Source organism: Peromyscus maniculatus, chromosome 5 (genome assembly GCF_049852395.1).
Source record: "Peromyscus maniculatus bairdii isolate BWxNUB_F1_BW_parent chromosome 5, HU_Pman_BW_mat_3.1, whole genome shotgun sequence".
Taxonomy (NCBI): domain Eukaryota; kingdom Metazoa; phylum Chordata; class Mammalia; order Rodentia; family Cricetidae; genus Peromyscus; species Peromyscus maniculatus.
The window spans coordinates 69,363,794-69,386,101 of record NC_134856.1 but is presented as its reverse complement, the minus strand read 5'-3'; the positions used below and the strand labels follow the sequence as shown (position 1 = coordinate 69,386,101).

Here is a 22,308-nt window from a genome sequence, read left to right as displayed (position 1 = left end):
CAAGAGTAGAGTCAGATAGCAGTTGCAATAAATCAGAAAAGGAATTTATGTGCTAGAAATATATCCTTACTCTGGTTAGATGAAAGCATTAAGAGTCTATCATAAATTTATTCAGCTACGAATTTGCAGGTGATAGGGTAGGAAAAATCTGTAGGTCACTAAAAGTTAAAACTGTCACTATTTTCCTCTGCTGCCAGTTTCCTGACAGGATGGGAAAGGAGTACTAATAGCTAGTCAATCTGCATCACAACTTGAAATACCTGGTGAGAGGAAACCCCTTTGATCTAAGAAGTTGCTCTGGGGCAGTGAAAAAGAGGGGAAGACCTGAACTTGATTTGCACAAGAAACAGAGCTATGCATCTAGGGGACAGGCACTTGGCCTGGGAGACATGTTGTCTCCAAAAGGACGTTTTATATTAGTTCAGGGGCGGGGGTGGGGATGGTTTCAGTAGTCTAGCAGGTGGTCTGGTAGCTATCTGTTCCTCACTTGCCTTTTAAGGCTTTGTTTGGAGTTGGCTCTATCTTAGGAAGTAACTTAGGGAGGATATTTGCAAAAGGCAGATACCCAAAACAAATGCTAAAGAGGAGTCAGGAGTCCAGAGGCAGAAGGTTCTGTCTATGTGACTTTATCCAAATATTTTGAAACAAAGATTCACACACACATATACATTTTAGGAGAATTATGAGCACAAGGACTTCATAGCAAGGCACAGCTGAATATTAAGCTGTGTAACACCAAATAGTCCCTGCTAAATGTTTTCCCACTTGACTGACCCTTGGTCTGGTCAAGGTATAACTTAAAATATACAGCTGGACTTCTATTTCATAGCTCTGGGGCTCACCACAATTCTCTCCAATCTTGAGGGATAATTCTGTTATGAGTTAACCACAATTTTAACATCTGCTTCACAAAAGGTGAATATATGCTGTATGAGACTATCACTGGTAGCCAGAGTTTTCCTGGTCTTGCCTGGCCCATGGTCAGGACAAATCTCTCTCACCCGCCAGTCCCACAGTCTCTCAGACCCAACCAAGTAAACACACAGAGATTTATATTGCTTATAAACTATATGGCCATGGCAGGTTTCTTGCTATCTAGTTCTTCTATCTTAAATTAACCCATTTCTATTAGTCTGTAAGTTGCCACGTGGCTCGTGGCTTACCAGTACCTTACATCTCACTTGTCATGGCAGCAGCTGGCAGTGTCTCTCTGCTTCAGCCTTCTACTTCCCAGAATTCTCCTCTTTCCTTGTCCTGCCTATACTTCCTGCCTGGCTACTGGTCAATCAGTGTTTTATTTATTAACCAATCAGAGCAACACATTTAACATACAGAACATCCCACAGCAAATCTCCTCAAATCTAACATTTGCACAGGAGTCCATTCAGCTCTTACACAGCCTTGGGGATATCTATAATTTGTCAGTTCCTGTAAGGTTACCAGATAAATTAAGGTTGGTTGTTTGAAAACCTTAGGCTGTTCCTCTGTAACTTTATAATGCAATGCTGAGATTAGTTGTCCTTTAAATTCTTCTGTCTGGGTGTGAATACCTCTATGATCTGTTTTAATAAGTTTTTCTAAAACTTTTATCTTGGTGCTTATATTACCCAACTGCTGTGGGATGTCTTTCTGTATGCTGTAAATATGTGTTGCTCTGATTGGTTGATAAATAAAACACTGATTGGCTAGTAGCCAGACAGGATATATAGGTGGGGCAAGCAGACGAAGAGAATTCTGGAAAGAGGAAGGACTGAGTCAGGAGTTGCCAGTCAGACACAGAGGAAACAAGATGATAAGGCAGAACTGAGAAAAGGTACCAAGCCACATGGCTAAACATAAATAAGAATTATGGGTTAATTTAAGTGTAAGAGCTAGTCAGTAATAAGCCCGAGCTAATGGCTAAGCAGTTATAATTAATATAAGTTTCTGAGTGGTTATTTAATAAGCAGATCATGGGACTGCAGAGGCCTGGCAGGACCAGAGAAACATTTGTCCTACAACCAAATTTTTTAATGATAAAACAAAAATGAATAAACAGATAATATTTATAATTGACATTACATAAATCCCATCTAAATTAATTATCCTCTCTTTTAATTGCTCGATTTTCAAACCATACAGTGTCTTATCACACAGAGACCTAACTCCCTCCATTGTAATAGTGTTCCCCATTTTTTAATGTGGGAAAAAAAAAACTCTTTTAACTTATTCCTCACATTAAGAAATGCCAATTGTCTCACCAAATCTGCCGACAATGATGATTCAGATGTGAAGCTGACTGCTTCTACATAGAACAGTGAAAGCCTGAGCAAGTTTCAGTTACTTAGTGTGGTAGTAGCCTGAGGAGGGGGTCCAGGGAGAGTTCACAACCCACTGGGAGAGAAGAAGCCATAGAGACAGCCATCTGCACCGGGGACTGTCGGAAGAAAGCGGCTAACTCCTGCTGTTTTGGGATCCCACAGCCCTGTAGTGTTTGCTGCAGATAGGCTCCAACAGGAACTTTAGCCAGCGGGATAGTGACTCTGGTCACGTGCAGCTCTGGCCTGTGCCAGTGGCTGCAAAACCACAGGCAAGTGGCTTTTTAGTGAATTCATGCCCCAAAAGTTGGACACTAGATACAGCACGAATCCTAATTGGCTTTAATAATGAAAACCCGGATTCAGATCTAGGGGTAAATGCTGAAAGATCAGAGAGACAAACAAGCAAGCCACAGCCACTTTTTACCTTTACCAAATCTGCCTGAAAGGGCCTGAGCTCCTGTCTCTTCCTGCCTTATAAGTCCTCCCTCTGCCCAACCATATCACTTCCTGTCTTCACCTCCCTAGTGCTAGGATTAAAGGCATGAGATCCCAAGGGCTGGAATCAAAGGTGTGTGCCACCACTGCCTATCTCTGTTTCTCTTTTAGACTAGTGTGGGGGAACCCACCCCATTTTTTCCCCCAGGTACTCTTGAGGAGAAGAGGATAAGAGATATTAGGCAGGAGGATAGAGAGTAGAGAAACAGAAACACAGGATAGCCTCAGGATGGACTGGATCAGTATCCATTGGCTCCTTTTGTCTCTTCTAAAGAGCCTTTTACAGGAATGCCAAAGGGTGGAGCAAAAGACCTCCCCCTAGCACAGCCAAGTGCAGACCCTTCCAATCACCTGGTAAAATCATACCTGTGGTCAAGCAATTCTCTAATGCAGCCCTGTTGGGTTAAGCAAGCTCAGATCTCACTAGGAAACCTTTGTGGGCCTCCATAGACTGGATCAATCTTGTGTAGCCCAAGGTGGCCTTGAACTCATAGAGATTAAAGTTGTGTGCCACCACTGCCTGGCCTCCATGGCCAACTAGTGGCTTAGCTCTGCACACTGATAATCAGGCAAGCTTTAAACACAACAAGCTTTAAATCACAAACAAAATATTACCACAACAATGTTCTATTTTATAAGAACAGAAATGAAGCCTAGAAAGGAGAAGAAATTAGCTTGTAGGTAACAGAATAGGATTAGAATAGGATTAAAACAGAATAGGGATTAAAGGTAAAAATTTCCCCCATAGACTCATGTATTTGAACATGTGGTACTCAGATGGTAGCTCTGTTTTGGGAGTTATGGAAACTTATGGACAGATGGAAATTTCTGTGGATCAGGCTTTAGGGATATAGCCAGTCGTTGGTTCCAGTCCCTTCTCTGTTTCCTGAATGCCACCATGAGGATATGGCTTATAGGCCATAAGACCTGCTTTGTGGTAGGAATGTGGACAAGTCTGAAGCTGAGTGCTAGAGAAGAATGCTGTGGGCAGAGCGCAATGACTCATCCTACTGTAGAAGACAGCATGACAATTGAAACAGACAAGAAAGGCTGGCCCAGGAGACTGGAAAGCAAAGGATCTGTTGTGAACTGAGATAGAAGCCATTTGTGTTACATTCTGGCAAAGGGTCTATATTCTATATCCTGAAATTTAAAATGAGGCTTAATGCAAATGAAGAAGATTGATGTGTGTGTGTGTGTGTGTGTGTGTGTGTGTGTGTGTGTGTGTGTGTGTGTGTGTGTTTTGAAGAAATTTCACAAGGGAAAACAAATTTCTTTAGAAGAACATTACGTATTTGTTTAGAAGGCACATGCACTGTATGCTACTGAACAGTTTCAATTACATGAGTCCTTGTGTATATTGAGATAGTGCACTCTAACTTCTCTGTAGGAGTGTCCTGCACTTTGCCTGCTTCTATGGATATCTAGACCTGGTGAAATACCTCTGGAGGCGTGGCTGTGAGATTAATGCGTGTGACAATCATAACATCACACCCCTGATGAAGGTAGACCATAGCCATCATTTTAAGTATGGGATGCTTTTAATTGAAGTAAAAATGAATTCATCTCATGTAAATATAATTAATTGGTGAAACCCATGAGTATGTATTGTAAATTCTTTAAGTTGACCGTGTGCTTCTTATTACTATCCCTCCAGGCTGTCCAAAGCTGGGAAGAGGAAATCGTGTGTTTTCTGCTAGAGCATCATGCTAACCTGCACATTAAAGACAGCAATGGCAATACTGCTCTCCACTATGCCGTCTATGGTGGGGAGCCAGCCCTGGCTGCCAGGCTGCTACAGTATGGAGCAAATATTGAGGAAAGAACAAAAGTAAGGATCACTCTGCTTAGAAACTCCTGGGATGTTTGCAGGGCTAGTCACTCATGCTTAGAAGCGCACTTCATTTTCTGAGTTACAATGCTTAGACATTTGGAAGGGAAACCATTTTAAGTATTGATACTTTGGAAGGTACAGCTTTCTTCTGTACATTCAGGATAAATGTATGTGAAAACACTGAATTTGTTAAAGGTGAGATTTGTGTTTTATTCAATAACCTTTTAAACATTTTTTGGTAAAAATTAAGAATCAACACAATAAAGCAGTATTAGCCTTGCAAATAAGCACCATCTTAAAACTCAACCAAAACCAAAGTATTTTGAATTAAGTGGAAACATTAATGCTGTTGACAACTTCTGTCTGTCAGTCACTTATCTAGTCATGGCAGTTCTAGTGGGAGAATAATGGAAACAGAAATTAAGTAGAAATATTCAAGCCAATTTGGAAGTTATGTAAACAACACAAAATGCCCAGAAGGCTTTGTTAATTGTTAGCATTTTTCCAAGTTTCTTTGCGTGGATGGGGTATTCTTTGGCTTTCAACTCTTTAAGTTGGAATTACTGAGAAAAGGGGATCATCGAGAACATAAGATTTGAATTTTTGATTTAGGAAGAGGCTGTAAGGAAGACAGAACATAAAGATTGGCCCTAGTAGGGGTGCTATACTTAAATTTAATCTCATAAAATAGCTTTTGAATATTCATCACAATAATGTGATGTTATTTGCAGAGAAAGGTCATAGATTTGACTATTTTTGTTGTTGTTATTATTTTTGAGATTGTAATTTAGTTACAAGTTTCTCCCTTTCCTCCCTCCAAATCCTCCCATAAAGCCCTCCCCTTCTCATTCAAATTCACGACCCATTTTTCATTGTTATTACATATACAAATGCATATATATACATATATTCATAAGCATAACCCATTTAGTCCATATAATGTTATGTTGTATGATGTGTATATATGTTTTCATGGCTGACTGTTTGGCACCCAACAACCAATTGGTGTGCTCTTCCCTGGGGAGGACCACCTCTCCCGCCCCCAGCTTTACTCAGTTGTCTGTAAACAACCATTGGTGTGCTCTTCCCTGGGGAGGACCACCTCTCCTGCCCCAGTTTTACTCAGTTGCCTGTATTTCTTTGTGTAGGGTTGAGGCCCCTTGAGCTTTGTCCCATCCAGTTTGGCACGTTCATTGCTGTTACCCTTGTTCAGCACACATTTCGGGCCGTTATGTTGGTGGGATTTTATGGGTGCAACTTCTGATGTTCCTAGGGGACAATCTTACAACAAACTCCTTGATCCTCTGGCTCTTACAGTCTTTTTGCCCTGTCTGCAGCAATGTTTCCTGAGCTTCAGGTGTGGAAATATTTTGTAGGTGTAGCCATTGGACTGGGCTACACAACTCTGCATTTGGATTGGTTGTGGTTTTCTGTAGTGCTGTGTGTTGCAAAGAGACGTTTCCTTGGTGAGGTATGAAGACCACACTTCTTTGTTGCTATACAGAAGAAGGTGGGAGGCGAGTGAAGGGGAACAGCAGGATGCAAGTGATCCGTGATCCGGCAGAGAAAAGGGGGAGAGGGGGTCTTCTTAGCGGGGAGGCAGGTAAATACAGATCAGGCTATTAAAGGGCAATATAATTTTGCCTTTGGACCTCTAACGTTCTAACTCTCCACAGTTAGAGCTGTAACAGCAAGGATACAGTTTGTAGAAGTTGCAGCAGATGCAGCTGCTCTTCCAAGCCTCAGCTTATCATCAATAGCAGCTTGTGTCCCACTGTAGCCAGGAGCTTATCCTGGAATCTGATGAGGCTGCGACATCAGGAAGGCAGATCTTCAGGGGAGAGAAATAATTATCGAAGGCTACTAAGAAAGAAACTTCTGGATCCTATTAGCCGTATTATAATTCAGATTAATTAGTTAATTTTGTCCTCTGTATCTGATATAACATTGATATAACAGAAATGTTATAGCTAGCATTAAAATAATTAAAAACATCATTTCTGAAAGGAGCAAAGATAACAGATAAAAGAGACTGGTGCTTTGAATTAAGCTGGATAAGTACTGTAGTACATGGAGTTAAGGCTAGTGGAGTAGCAATCGAATTGATTTGACCTATTTCATACATATACATAGGAAAGTGGGTGTCTCCAAAACTGGGGGCTTTGTTGTTGTGTTAATTTAGAATTAGATCTCTTTCACCCAAAGTATACTGAATAAGAAAATTCTTTGACAAAACAGTGGGAACATTTGAATCTTTTTTTTTTTTTTTTTTTTGGTTTTTCGAGACAGGGTTTCTCTTGTGTAGCTTTGCGCCTTTCCTGGAACTCACTTGGTAGCCCAGGCTGGCCTCAAACTCACAGAGATCCGCCCGCCTCTGCCTTCCGAGTGCTGGGATTAAAGGCGTGCGCCACCACCGCCCGGCTTCAGTCATTTGAATCTTAAGGTGAGGAAAACACTTGAATCTTTTTAAACATGAAAGCTTGACTTAAATAAGGCAGGGGTTCTGGCTAAACAGAGAGTTCTATCAAAAACACTATTAAAGTAAGGACATGATACCACTTTCACCTGTCCCAAAGTGGCAGACAGAAGTTTGAGGACAGAGAGATGTGAGTTGGGGTGCCTCTCACATCTGGGCAGATAGTCTGGGCAGGCAGAGGAAAGTGAGAGTCCTCGGAGAGTTTTGCTATAGAGGACAAGAATAGTTGTAGCCCTCTTGTTTGAAAGCCACTTGCTTAAGTACTGAGCTATGGTTGAGTAAGTATGGGCCAGGGGAGGGGAAAGGGTAGAAGGGGTGGATCATGACCTTTGACCTGATACACAGGGTGAAACCCATCATTTTGGAAAGACTGAGGCTGGTACACTGGGAAGCCTTGGAGGATCCAGGCATGCACCTACATGGCGAGGGGAGCTCTGAACAGATGTCAGTGCCGGCTGGCCGGCCAGAAGGACCCCGAGTGGGCCCTGACACCTGGCCAGGGGACTGGTTGGGTGCAGAGAGAGACAGTGGGGCCCAGGCGGCTAGCTAAATGGGCAAGTTTTCCATGGAGCTGCAGAATTTAAAACGCTGTGCAAGACTGGCAAAGGCGGGGGAAGTTTCAGAGCTAGAAATGGGCTTTCATGGCATCCATCTTCTGCCGTTTATCACTATGCCGCATGTAGTTCTAAGTCAGCAAGAATCGTAATGTGAAAGGTACCTTTTTAAGGCCACTGAAATCGATTGCCTGATTTATACTGTAGTCAGATGCTATTAAGAAACGTATTAGTCTCTTTGGTTGATTTCTCCCCCAGGATAAAGTGTGTTTGAGAGTACATAAAAGCTATCTAATGTTGTAGAATATTAGTTAAAGATGTGTCACATTCATTAATGCCGTGGAATATTTAATGATGCAAAGATGTGTTGCATTCTTTTCTGCTAACCCTGTAAAGCTGTGTTATTTTGCCTGTCTAAAACACCTGATTGGTCTAAAAAAGAGCTGAATGACCAATAGGTAGTCAGGAAACAGAAATAAGTGGGGCAGCTGGGCAGAGAGAATAAATAAGAGAGAAGAAGAACAAGGATCGAGAAAAGAAGTGGAGGAAGATGCCAGGGGCCAGCCACCCAGCCACACAACCAGCCATGGAGTAAGAAGGGAAGAAAGACCTATAGAAAAAAAAAGAGTTAAAAAGACCAGAGGATAGCCGGGCGGTGGTGGCGGCACACGCCTTTAATCCCAGCACTTGGGAGGCAGAGGCAGGCGGATCTTTGTGAGTTTGAGGCCAGCCTGGTCTACAGAGCGAGACCCAGGAAAGGCACAAAGCTACACAGGGAAACCCTGTCTCGAAAAACAAAACAAAACAAAACAACAAAAAAAAAAAAAAAAAAAAAAAAAAAAAAAAAAAGACCAGAGGTAAAATGTAGAAGAGAAACAAATTAATTTAAGTTAGAAAAGCTGGCTAGAAACAAGCCCAGCTAAGGCATTGATAAGGAAGAATAAGTCTCCATATATTTACCTGGGAGCTGAGTGGCAGGCCCCCAAAGGATAAAGAATAAAAAAATCCAACTGTAATCTAGGGGGAGTCATTAGATAGTTGAGAGTGAGGTACCCATCATGAGGCCTGTGAATCAAGCAAGTAGAGAAGAGTAAGAGAGACAAGCATCTTCGCACCTCCCAAGTTCTCAGAGGTGGGACCAATGTCACAATGGGCAGGTCAAACACAATACTGAGTATTCACCCAAATACACAGTGCTTTGAGCAATAGTCCTGGTCCGTGCCCCGGGAGGCACCTAACTCAGCGTGGGGTTCTACTTGGTTCAGACATGAGCAGGTGCCAAAGACATGACTCACCAGTTTAGGGCAGGGGCCTATGCTGGGTGTGGAGAAGCAGCAGCAAGAGAAGGGGGAGGTCCCTATAAAGTGTTACATTTCCATAGAGCTCCATTCGAGTGTCCTGCACCTTTATGAAGACTTTGGAGCGGGCCCGTGTTTTAAGGGTTTCTATTGCTGGAACAAAACAAAACACGATGACCAAACAGCAAGTTGGAGAGGAAAGGGTTTATATGGCTTATACTTCCACATCACTATTTATCACTGAAGGAAGTCAGGACTAGGAAATCAAGCAGGGCAGGAACAAGACTTGGTGTAGAAACCATGGAGGGGGGGTGCCGCTTACTGGCTTGCTCCTCATGGCCTGCTCAGCCTGCTCTCTTATAGAACCCAGGACCATCGGCCCAGGGGTAGCACCGCCCAAAATGGGTTTGGACCTCCCCCATCAATCACTAATTAAGAAAATGCTCTACAGGCTGACCCACAGCCTGATCTTATGGAGGCATTTTCTCAGCTGAGGTTCCTTCCTCTCAAATGACTCCAGCCTGTGTCAAGCTGGCACTAACCTAGCCAGCGCAGCTGGGGTTCAAGAGGAAGGCTGAGACGGATGGTTATGGAGTAAGGAATTTATTAGAAGAATTACTAATGCCACAACAGAGAGGCAACCGCTTGACTGGGGTGGAGGAGGTGGAGGGGGTGGGGCCCAGGGCCACAGAGAGTTTCATTTGGGGGTTTCTATATGGCACCTGTAGGGTCTCTCTTTATAGCTTTCTGAGGATGGGGACAGAGTTCACAGTATAGGTCTGCAGCCGGGTTTTCTGATTCCCAAGCAGGGAAGGGAGATGGGGAGCAGGAAGTGTGGCTACCAATGCCCATTTGAATGTGAACTCACTTTCTAGGAAAGAGCCTGGCACTTGGAAGTCTGTTAGTTCAGGACCTGAAGCTCTAGACACTGAAAATCTAACAGTAATAATGGTAATAGGAATCCTTTCAGTAATTTAGCCTCAGCAGTCCCATGCAACAAATTATTCATGTAACATTGGGAGAACTGAATGCATATATAGTATAAATCTAGAATATTTCTAGAGTAGGTAATTTGTAATTAAAATTTGACATCTGGCCTTTGTAAAGATAGAAAATATTTCATATGCTAATTTAATAATAATCATTCATTGGTAAACACACAAGGGTATAAATAGTCCACGATTTAACTTCAGGATTCTTCTGCAGAAACCTGGACTTTGAGATCTTTTAGAGAATCAAATTTAGTCTCTTATGATCTCACATGCAGAGAGCATGTCCATTTTCTGACACTCAAGTCTGCTCCAGTGTGCAAGGAATCCACTTCGGTATTTCTCTGTGCCATGCCATTGCTCTTTGTTAGTATTTGAGTCTATAACCCTTTGCTTATGGTATATTGTGATATAAGTTTCTAGGCTTTCAACATTATATTAAATTGACGTGTTAAAATTTTTCTTGGCAGGGGCTCTAGAGCTGGTTTGGCTGATAAGAGCTCTTGCTGCTCTTCCAGAGGAGCAGAGTTCAGTTCCCAACCCTCAAGTCAGGTAGCTCACCATCACATGTACCTCTAGCATGAGGGAAATCTGATACACTCTTCTGGTTCCCACAAGCACCCACATATACATGCGCATACTTACATGTGGACAAACAGACGTATAAGTGAATAAAAATTTCAAACATCTCAAAAAAAAATCTCTAAGAGTATCCTTGGGCTGGGAATGTAGCTTCTTGGCAGAGTGATTGCCGAGCATGCTCACAACCCTGTTTCATTTCCAGCATGGCAAAGGTTTCTCTTGTCTATACTATAAGTAATAAAATTCCCATTGGAGTATCTGTAGGTCTTGTTTGGTTAATTATACCACCTAGACTGACAAGATGGGCATATTGCAAGCAACATTTTTTCTCTTCCACATTACCCCTTAGATAGTATGAGTGATTTAGTGGCCTTTGTTGTATTATAAATCATATATCTGTATATCTACATCAATTTTGGAATTTCACTGAGAAGTCATTGGCTTTTAATTTATGGCTTATACTTTGACTAAAGTGAAAAGTAACTGTAAACAGTAATTAAAATAGAGTCATAGTAAACATGAATGAAAAATGTTAGACAATGAGGATAGGTGTACATCCCTGTGATCTCAGCACTTAGGAAGCTAGAGCAGGTGAAGCTTGAGCTCAATCTACCCTAGGCTATAAGAAAGAACCTGAACCCCCAAAAGAGTAGTACTGGAGTCACAGTATTATTATTAGATGTGAGAAAACATTTGTACTGAACTTTATAACAGTTCAGACATTCTTCAACCTATAATATCAGAAAACCCACAGATCATGTGAAGTCCTTTTGAAGATGTTAGGTGTAATTAAAGCCCATTTCTGTAGTGACCTACATGGAGTGGGAGTCCAAACATAAATGGTCCAAGAACACAGGTTGAGGTTACCCTAAATTCCTACTCTGAATGTTCCAAAGTGGAAGCGGTTTTATAAAATGTTTATCGTAATTGAACAAAGACGTCATAAATAAAAGTTTTCAAATTCATTGATGGAAACAGCTGAATGGTTAAAGCAAAGAGGAGAAATCTCTGCTATGGATGGGCCTCAGATGCTATCTGACGACATTCTTAGCCTTTTGGTTGGTGTGGGCTAGATGTCTGTTTGTAATTGGATTTTACCTAATGATCAAAAGATGTTAGCTCACACACAGAGGAGGGTAACTCATGTTTACTAAGAGGGCTAAAGATGGCCTAAGATAATCTGGCTCTGGACTGTGACATTCTAAACTCTTTACAATTGTTGAATGTCTAATTAGTTAATTAGCCTTGCAGAAGGGTGAGTGGAAGGCACAGCTGCTTTCTGAGAACTTGCTTTCACATTTGCAAGGTGTCCTCATGACCTGAAGGTAGTGTCTTAGTAGAAAAGTCTTAATACTTTCCTCAGTCTACTTCTTCAAATGCTAATGATTGGCTCAAAGTGCATTGCCAAATGAGATATAAGCCAAAACTAAAGTTACATACACGGCATGGTGTTTCCACATTTCACAATTGTTAGAACACAGTCCAAGAATAGAGTCATGTGAGAATGCTGAGTGCTTGTGAGAAAACTCCAAGAAAACAAGAATCTCCTGACCTCAGTCTCTTCAAAACATGGAATTGTTCTGGGAATGTTTTCATGCTCCCCCAGGTATAGTGGACAGGAGTGAGTTTACTTCCTCATTTGCCTCTGTAGAAAAACATGTTTTTGCCATGTGTGGCTTGTCCTTGTGATTGAACACCTTACTCATGGGACTCTTCTTAACCCCCAGACTATAAATTGTCTGATGCTCTGAATAAAGTTGGCTGTTGCATGTGACTTTAGACCGCTTCATTTTCAGGTCCCATTCTCCCAGGTTCACTCCACCAACTAGAGCAGTAAACAGCTAATCATAAAGTCTTCCTATTGCAACATGATACTTCTGCAATGGAAATAGTTTTGGGGCTCTAGACATGAAAATGTAGCTCATTAATCCCATAAAGCAATGAAAGTCTTTGCTACTGTGTTTGTGATTGGGTATTTGAGATAAAGATACAGCCCCTGTTCTCAAGAACATTAGGGTTTAGATGGAAGCAATTATATGACTCCAAAATACCAAGATTAACTTAATAAGGGGAGCAAAGTTTTATAGAAGCAAAATTATTTCAAGTGAAGTTTGCAGAGTGTTGGACCCCAAAATTTAGGGTCTCAAGTGGGTGTCCCAAGAACCCAGACTCCAGTCCAGTTGATGTAATAGCAAGAGTTTTTTAATTAAAGCTTCTATATAGAAGGGCAAACTCTGCTCCTAAGAGCAAGAGCCGCATCTTACTGAAGCCCCATGGGGGCTTTTAAAGGAAAAACCCACAAAAGCCATAAGATTACAATTCCCATACAGTTTTTTTTTTTTTTGGTTTTTGAGACAGGGTTTCTCTGTGTAGCTTTGCGCCTTTCCTGGGACTCACTTGGTAGCCCAGTCTAGCCTCGAACTCACAGAGATCCGCCTGGCTCTGCCTCCCGAGTGCTGGGACTAAAGGCGTGCGCCACCACCGCCTGGCTCCCATACAGTTTTGTTTCACAAGATCATGGTCTGGTTACAGAGTGATCACAGAGTGTGTACAGTTACATCAACAGGTACATTCTTCCTGAAACCTCAAGGGGGGTATCAGGGCAGGAGTGGAGTTTACACAAAGGTCACAGTGGTCCTTCCTGAAACACCTGCAACTGATCCCAGTCACAGTCGAGCACATCTCTTAACAGAAATCTTTTTATATTGTTACATGGTTGCAGGGGAGATTGAACAATGGCTAAGTCAGGTTGCCCTTGGAACTAGATTTTTAGTTTCTCATTTCCCGGTGCTTGAAGTTTCTCTTTCCTGAGGCTTGGGGGTGTAAGCCTGAAGGGCTTGGGGGTGTAAGTCTGAAGGGCTAGGGTCTTTCACAAAGGACCAGGGTTCATGTTACAACTGTAGAGGGCGGGGGGCAACATTTTGAAGAGAATGTAAAGCGTGCACGGCATCATAGTAGCTTGGAAAGGAAAGGACGGCTTTTAATGCACTCTCTTTACCCTATATCTCTAGCCCTCATCTTAAAACTGTCTGTTTCATATGTTTGTGTCCCTGGAGTCTTTGCGAAATGTAAGTTTATTTTGCTGTTTTACAGGATAACCTCACACCACTACTGCTTGCTCTCAGGGAAGACAGGCTGAAGATGGCAGAATATTTAGTAAGGATGAAAGCAAGTGTACATGCAGTTGACTTTCAGAGAAGGTAGACTCATCTGACTTAGAGAGAGAGCCCTTTAATGTTATTCTAAAATGGAGACCACCATGCACATACAAATATTACATTATTAGGAACAATAAGATTAATTTATAGGAATATACTGAAAATCAAACATGTATTATCTGTTAGGTAGATTTTCTTTTCCTTTCTTTCCCCTAAGAAAGGGTTTCTCTGTTCTGAAAGTTCTGACTCTGGCTGTCCTAGAACTTGCTCCATAGACTAGGCTGGCCTTGAAAGCAGAGATCTGCTTGCCTCTGCCTCATGAGGGCTGAGATTAAAGGCATTAGCTACCACACCCAGCTTAGAATTTCAATAATTCAAAGTAAGTGATATATAATAGGGTTCATACTCTCATTAATATTGACTAATTTCTCTAATTCTTAATCTGATATTAGTACATATGATCTTATATTAGCTAAACTGTATTAATTTTGTTTTAATATACTTGTCTTTAGAAAATTCTATATTGAGTGTAAAGTTAAAAAAATAATTGTATATTAGTTACTTGTCATATAGGTGTGACATAATACATGACATTAATTAATGGGAAATTAGTGGAGAGAAGATTTATTTGGCTCGTGTACTCAGAATGCATTGTCTGTCTTGGCAGGGAAACCATGATATAGTATCCCCATGATGGGGAGAATATGGGAGAACTCCTCCCAAGGATTCCTGTGTACCTAACCACTCCAACCACCCCAAGGTCTCCTTTGTAAGTTAAAATCCCATCCACAGTTCAACATACAACTCATTCAGGAGCTCTATGCAGGAAATTCCAGGTTGCTCCTCACTGCCCCGCCTCATGGGTTTATTTTTCTTCCTGAACCCTTGGTGTATACCCCCACAATCTTATATAACTCTTTCATTCTTTGTGCCAGCACCACATGGATGATGTCATCACATGCCACCAGACTGAAATACAGCAAACTCCCTTAGATCTTGGCTGGCATCACTTCCCTGTGCTGTGTGGCTAAACCAGGCACAACACATCCCTAATATATAAAAAAATGTAACCACTTACAACCACATGGGTGGTTGTAAGATCATTCATCTGGCTGTGGTAGCACATACTTTTAATCCTAGCACTCAGGAGACAGAGGCAGGTGTATCTCTGAGTTTGAGATCAACATGATCTACATAGAAAAACAAACATATTGAGTCCCTGTCTGAAAAAAAATTAATATATATCTTATCTCAGTGCCTATCAGTGGTAATCAGCATCATTAACTGAAAGTATCATAACTATCTTTGCCATTATTTTATCAATATCATTTTATATTGTTTCTTTTATTATATTAATCACACAAATTATTTTACTTAATTGACATGAGTATAAATTACAATATATTACATTAAGCTATTAAAGAAATGGAGAAATCTCATAAATCTTGATGTACTTCAGATACGTTTTTCTTATTACCATAGTTATCCGTCAGAGAATACTAAGTTGGGAATCCTATTAGGTAATAGAATAGTAGGAAAGAAGTCTACCAGAGTGTTTTGTCTTTTTAGCTTTGAAGACAACTTACAGTGTTGAATAATGGATCTCCCCAAATACTTAGGTCTACTAACAGTTCTACACAGTTGTGCAAGCTATTTGGTAAAGTATATCTAATAATCATTCGGATATTTATATTAAGGTCTGTAACTGAAGTTATTTTTATTTTAGAACTTCTCTCATGTATGCTGTAAGATGTGATTCATCAGTTATGGTCAATCTTCTTCTTCAACAAGGTGTTGACATGAATTTTAAAGATTTCTTTGGGTGGACTGCTTTACGTTATGCTATTGAAGGTGATCGTGAGGTGTAAGTAATTCTAATTGATATTGTTTCAAGAAATTACACTAGGTGAGATTTCATTGTTGGTTTAGGTAGTTTTGAAATGGAAAGGAGTTAGTTCACTTCATCAGCTAGAAACCAAGCAAAAGTATGGATTATTTAGAAGTATAAATAGGTGCAGGAAATTTTAATCCCAAAATATGTTTTATTTTTAATAATATTGGGATTGAATACAGGGTCTGTATGCAAAGCAAGTATTCTATCATTGAGTTACATCCTTAACCTGTCTCAGGAGTTTGAAGATCTTCATACTTAGGGATTCCAGAGTGCTCCATTTCATTCCAAACATAACCCTTGTGCATCAGACACAGTGCCACATTTTGATTTTTTAATGGTTTACTATAGTCTTATAATGTCCATTTAAGCAGAAAAATCCTTAAAAACTGTTTTTTCTGTACACTGCTACTTGAAATTCCAAGAAACTAACTAGTTCTGTACGTACAAGGGAGTCAACCCTCTTTCACAAGTCAGAGGAGAAAAGGTAGAAATTCTAGTCATGTCTCTTTTTTGCCTTGTTGATTCTGTTGTTACAGTTCTCTTATTAGTGGATCTTACAACACAGGAATGATTCACAGCTTACCCCATGATTGCCCTTATTGATTCAGATCCCTGAGTTTTTGTGGCAATATTCACATAATCATTAGAACAGTTTCTTCATTTCATATTTTCTTTATAAGTTAGGATATTGTGGTGGTTTGAAAGAAAATGGTTCCCAAAGGGAGTGGCACTATTAAGAGGTGTGACCTTGTTGGAAGAAGTGTGTCACTGTGGGAGTAGGCTTTGAAGTCCCTTTTGCTCAAGCTTCCCTGAAAGTGACAGTCAGTTGACTTCCTATTGTCTGCAAGATGTAGGACTCTCAGCTACCTCTCCATCATGTCTGACTGCACACCACCATGCTCCCCATGATGATAATGGACTGAGCCTCTGAAACTGTAAATGAGCCACTCGAATTAAATGTTTTCTTTATAAGAGTTGCTGTGGTCATGGTGTCTCTTCACAGCAATAAAAACCCTAAGACAGATATTATTCTAAAGGTGCTCTACTTTAACAGCTAGGAGTCTTAGCTTACCCATTGACAGTAAACTGACCCTTCCCATCCATTCACAACCTTAATTTGCAGTCAACATGTGAACCTAGACCTTCATGATTGGTTACCTAAGAGGATTTTGGCTATTCTTCCATCAAGTATGTGTTGTGACCACTCCAAAAAAATCAGATAGTGTCCAGTAATTTTGCAAGACAAGATCAAAAGTTCTGCTCTTCTTTAATAATGAACTTTAACCAGAAACTCCTTTATATTCTGATTAGCCCCATTTCCAAGTTAGAATGAACCCAAATCACTCTCCTCAGGGGAGATTCCAACTCTTGCTTGGCCACTTGAGTGATTTTTTTTTCCATATCAATGACAATCTTCCAAGCTATGTGAATATGCCCTTCAAGATTTCAATATATTCTCAAATTTTGCCTCACAAGTAAGCCACCAAACAGAAGATGACCTGTATTGGCAGACGTAAGTCCCATGATGTCTTATCAGTATGTATGCATAAAAAGATTCCATCTTCTGAACCAGATGGTGATTGTAGTGGCTCAAATAAGAAATCTCTCTCTTAGTCTTAGACATTTGGACACTTGGTCCCCAGTTGGTGACACTGATTGGGACCCTACAGTGGCACAGCCTTGCAGGAGGAAGTGTGTCACTGGGGGCGGGCCTTGACATTAAGACCATCCTATGACTTCCAGTTCACTTTCTCTGTTTCATGTTTATGTTGGAAGATGTGAGCTCTCAGCTTCCTGCTCCTGCCCCCTTGCCTGCTATTTGCTTCCATACTTCTCTGCCATGATGGACTCTTTTTTTTTGGTGATTTTTTCTTTTGTTGAAAATAGGTTCTTTTCTCATACAATATATCCTGATTATTGGTTCCCCTTCCTTTACTCGTTCCAGTTCCTCCCTACCTTACTTCCTCTCTGTAACTACTTTCTTTCTGTCTCTCTTTAGAAAAGAATAGGCTTCTAAGAGATAACAACCAAACATGAAACAATAAAATTATTATATTTTTATATCATAAAATAACATAAATTATAAAACAAAAGCAATCCAACAGGAGGAAAAGAGTCCCAAGAGTAGGTGCAAAAGTTAGAGACCCACTCGTTCTCACCATCACGAGTCCCATAAAAATACTAAGCTGATAGCTATAGTATATGCACAAAGGACCTAAGTGTAGACCCATGTAGGCCCTGTGTTTGCTGTTTTAGTCTGTGAGCTCATGTGTTTAGTTGATTCAGAGGGCCTTGTTCTCCTGGTTGTCCTCCCTCATCCCCTGTCTTTTACAGTCTTTCCACCTCCTCTTCTGCAGGATTCCCTGAGCTTTGCGTGTGTGTGTGTGTGGGGGGATTTGATGGAGAACTCCCATTTAGACCCTCTCTCTGCATAGCTCTAGCTGTGAGTTTCTGTATCTGTTCCCACCATGATGGACTCATTCCTTTGTATTCATAAGCCAAAATAAACCTTTTCTTCTATCGGTTGCCTTGGTTATAGTGTTTTACTACAACATCAGAAAAGTAGGTGATCCAGTGGCAACCATGACAATTCTAAGCATCCTTGTAACAATGGTCCATGGATTAAGACTGGATTAGGTAAAGCAGAAATATTTAGGTTTTGAAATTTAATAGTTTTAAAATTTTTGGTATGATTTATTAGTTCAATAATAATGAATAATCATTTTACTAACTTAAGGTTATATGTTAATATAAATTTTAGTTTTAAACTGTTCAATGGCTACTACTCCCAGAACTACAAACCACACATAGCAGAATAGCTAGTAAACATACTTGCACTTCACATTTGCTGAAAGCTGTAACATTGGAGCATTAGTTTCTGTGAAGAAAAACACATGCAGGTTTCATTTTGGTTTTCAAAACAATTTACTGTTAAGATACAAATTATTCTATTGTTTTTCCATTTGCCTCTTAATACTTTTATATTGTTAAGTCTTCATAGCAACTTGGTGAACCAAAGCAGTAAAGTCCTTATTTTTTAGAAGTTTAAGAATTTTACCATGAGAGAAAACATATCTAGAATCAGTTGTTAGTTATGAAGCTAGGACTGTATCAGAGGTCATGATACTTCCCATTTTGTCAAGATGACCTAGTGCATGTGCTGTCTTTGATTCATCACCATTTCTTTGTTATTTCTTTATCTAATTAAAAGTTTAATAAAATATATTCAAGTTCAGAATTTTGAAGACTATACCAAAATACCCTGATACCAACTGAAACACCCTTAATGATTTAATATGTTTGACATGGTTTTCATACCAATATTAAAATAATGATTGCATGGACCACATTTTTGTATATGACAGGAAGACAATACTTTTGGAGTATGAGCATAACCTAATGCAAAGCTGAAGAGAGAAGAAGAATTCAGGTAAGACATCTCTTGGTGGTTGTATTCCAGATGAAAATGTCAGAGTAAGAAAGTTCTAATTCTAAAAGAAAAGTTTTCAAAACCAACTGTAAATTTTATCTATATTTCTTTTCTAGTTTAGAGTTCAGAATTATGAAGAAATTAATTATATGGTATTTTCAATCTGAAGCAGTATTATCTTATGAGAAAAATGGTTTACTAATTTTGTCACTTAAAATCTTTTACATTTTTGTATATATAAGAAAAAATTCTCATAATTAGTATACCATATGTCACAGTAATCATCACATTGTAGCAAACTGGGCACATTCTAAAATGGGTTTTAATTGTTTATGAGAATGTATTGCATTACATAGTTGAACTTTGTTTACTTGGTTATATATGTGTCACTAAACATGAATAATGTTAAAACATTTTATTGTTTTCATTTCTATGTTGTTAGTTTAAAAACTTGGCTTTCTGTATTTTCAAACTATTCAATCTAGACTTATAACACTCATTTAATGTTTCTGTGGTTTTAAATAATTTTTCCTAGTATTTGCACATGAGTGTAATGTGTTTTTATCAAACACTCACATTTCTTCTACTCCAATTCCTTGCCTACAACACCCATAACTTTTCCTTTCTGGTTTCATGTGTTCCCCTCCCTCTTTCAATGTCCATTTCATGCTGCCTGTATGTACATGGATGTGGTATCATCGACTAGTGATGGGTAGCTTCTCAGGGCCAACATCCCTGAGGAAAATGGACTGTTTCTCCACAAGAAGTCATACATGCCAATAGCTCCTCGGGTAGGCATGGGACCTATACAAGATCAAGTCTGTGATTTTTAAATATCCCCATTCAAGTGACTACCTCTTTTATAATACACAGAAATACTAGGTTGGCCAAATATATATCCGATTAAAATCATCAACTGTACTAGGTAGTGCTAGGGATTAAATCTAGAGTCTCATTCTAGGTAAGTGCTCTAACCCACTAATCAGTGATTCTCAACCCTTCTAATGCTGCAACTCTTTAATTCAATTCCTTATGTTGTAGTGATCTCCAATCATAAAATTATTTCATTGGCACTTCATAACTAATTTTGCTACTGTTATGAATCATAATGTAATTATCCAAAATGCAGAATATCTGATATCCAATCCCCAAAGAGTTTGTCATCTACAGGTTGAGAACAATTATGACTAGTTACTCAAAGCAATCTCATTAAAATGAGGCATGGCTTTCCATTATCCCTACTCCTTCTCAATAGTGCTTGAAGAACTAGCAAGTGCAATAAAAGAAGAAAAAGAAATTAAGGGGATAAAAATAGGAAAAGGAGAAGTTAAATTATAGGTATATATCTCTTATTATACATAAGAGATCCACAAAATTCCACCAGAAAATTTCTAGAAATGATCAACAATTTCAGCAAATGGCAGGATAAAAAAAAATCAGCTTACAAAAATCAGTAACTTTTCTATATGATAACAACAAATACACTGAGAAAGAGAGCATGGAAACACACCCATTCACAATAACCTCAAAAAAGTGTATAAGAATAAAACTAACCAAGAAAGTGAATGAAAACTAAATCTTTGAAGAAAGAGGTTGAAGAAGAAACTAAATAGTTGAATGACACTCCATGCCAATGGTTTGATAGAATTGTGTTGTGAATGACCTAAATTGTTTTCTACCTAAAACAATTTGTAGATTCAATGCAATCTCACTAAGATTCTCATCTCATTCTTCACAGAAGAAAAATCCTAATAATTCTTATAGAACCACAAAAGTCCCAAAGCAATCCTGCTTCAATTTTGTTTGTTTTTCATTTAGGATAATGCTAGCTCTGAGCTTAGTTAGAGTAAAATGGATCAAGTCACATACGAGGGAAAACCCACCAGAATGACAACAGCTGATTTCTCAGTGGAAACTTTAATCAGTAGAAGAGCCTTGAAGAATGCACTTTAAGATCTAAAAGACTGCAGATGCCAACTTAGATTACTGTACCCAGCAAAACTATCTATCATAGTTGAAGGAGAATGAGAAACTTCCCATGATACAAATAGGCTAAAAGACTTCAAACCAACTGTTGGGCCCCAAAGGCCTGGGTGTGAGGCCCAGCGTAACTTCCTGAGCCTAGCTCGAGTTTGACTACCTGTCCTGGGACATGACTCCCGCATACAAGTGACTCAGCACTACCTGACCAAGCATCACCTCTGCCTAGTAACTGCTGAGGTGGCATCATCTCATTGGCCCACTATCCTCACCTCATCCCCTCCCCCATCACCCCAACCTATATAAGTTCACTCCTGATGCAATAAAGCGAGTTCCTGCTTCGACAAGACTCCTGGTCCAGTGTGTTTCTCTCTGGTGGACATGGGGAGGTCTGGGCCATCCAACACTCATCATCCTTCTCAGCCCGGGGGAGAGACCAGCTGGACCAGTCCTGCCTCTGCCCTACCTGTCAGTCAGACCGACAGACCGGTACCCCATGTGAGGAATGAAAGAACACTGAAGGGCCAATGAGTCTACGGGTGAGTGTACCCCCATAAGATATTGGGCAGTCTTCTTCTAAACTAAATCCTGCCTTGGAGTCCCTGCAAATACTGCTAAAGAGCAGGGGTCTCAACCTTTCTGATAGGCATTCCAGACATGGACTTGCCTCATTAAGATCGCCCCACGGTTGCCTGATGGCCATCTTTTCGACTAGGACACCTGGAATAGAACAGAAACCCTGATTCACAGGGCCAGGGTTGACAGAGGAGAGATTCCTCTGTTGGGAGCTATTCCCATTGTTACCGCCTTAAAAGGCTGCTTCCTACCAAGGCCCATTAAGGAGAAACGGCCCGTGGATACCTTGGAAAACTCTAAGAAGGGAGACATAAGTCTGGAGCCCTACAAGGAGAAGGGGCCTGTAGGAAACCTCAAGGAGAGGAGACAGAGCCCAGGGAGAAAAGAGACATAAAAATCCAGGCCACACCCAAACCCAAACCCCTGAGTCAGCTCGGCTCGTCTGGCTCGTTGTATCCAGCTCTTGATCCCTTTGATGCTGGCCCCTGGCTTCAAATGTCTGCTGTCCCTACCAACCTATTCCTCACCCACTCCATCCCGAATTCCACCCCACCCACCCCCCAATCCGTCTGCACCTCCGCCCTACTCTGGGTGGGGTGCGGCCCCAGGGGATGTGACTGGCCTCTTTCCTGTTAATATTAAACCTGGTGGCAATCGCGTGCTTGCCTGGGATGCTCAGGACCTTAAGGACCTTAAAAAGGCCATTTCAGAGGATGGGCCAAATTCCCCTTGGGCTGAGATT

At 40.4% G+C, this 22,308-nt stretch overlaps 1 protein-coding gene across 1 annotated transcript in view; it reads left to right on the top strand.

Moving 5' to 3' along the window:
• Nucleotides 1-21,339, top strand: part of LOC102909035 (uncharacterized) — a 31,926-nt gene extending 10,587 nt beyond the window's left edge. Inside the window, exons 2-7 of the mRNA XM_042277982.2 lie at nucleotides 4,186-4,300; nucleotides 4,453-4,626; nucleotides 13,622-13,728; nucleotides 15,413-15,550; nucleotides 18,946-19,010; nucleotides 20,829-21,339. Of these exons, the coding sequence (XP_042133916.2) occupies nucleotides 4,186-4,300; nucleotides 4,453-4,626; nucleotides 13,622-13,728; nucleotides 15,413-15,550; nucleotides 18,946-18,991 (580 nt within the window). The 3' untranslated portion in view covers nucleotides 18,992-19,010; nucleotides 20,829-21,339. The remainder of the gene's footprint in view (nucleotides 1-4,185; nucleotides 4,301-4,452; nucleotides 4,627-13,621; nucleotides 13,729-15,412; nucleotides 15,551-18,945; nucleotides 19,011-20,828) is intronic.
• Nucleotides 21,340-22,308: the final 969 nt, after the last annotated feature.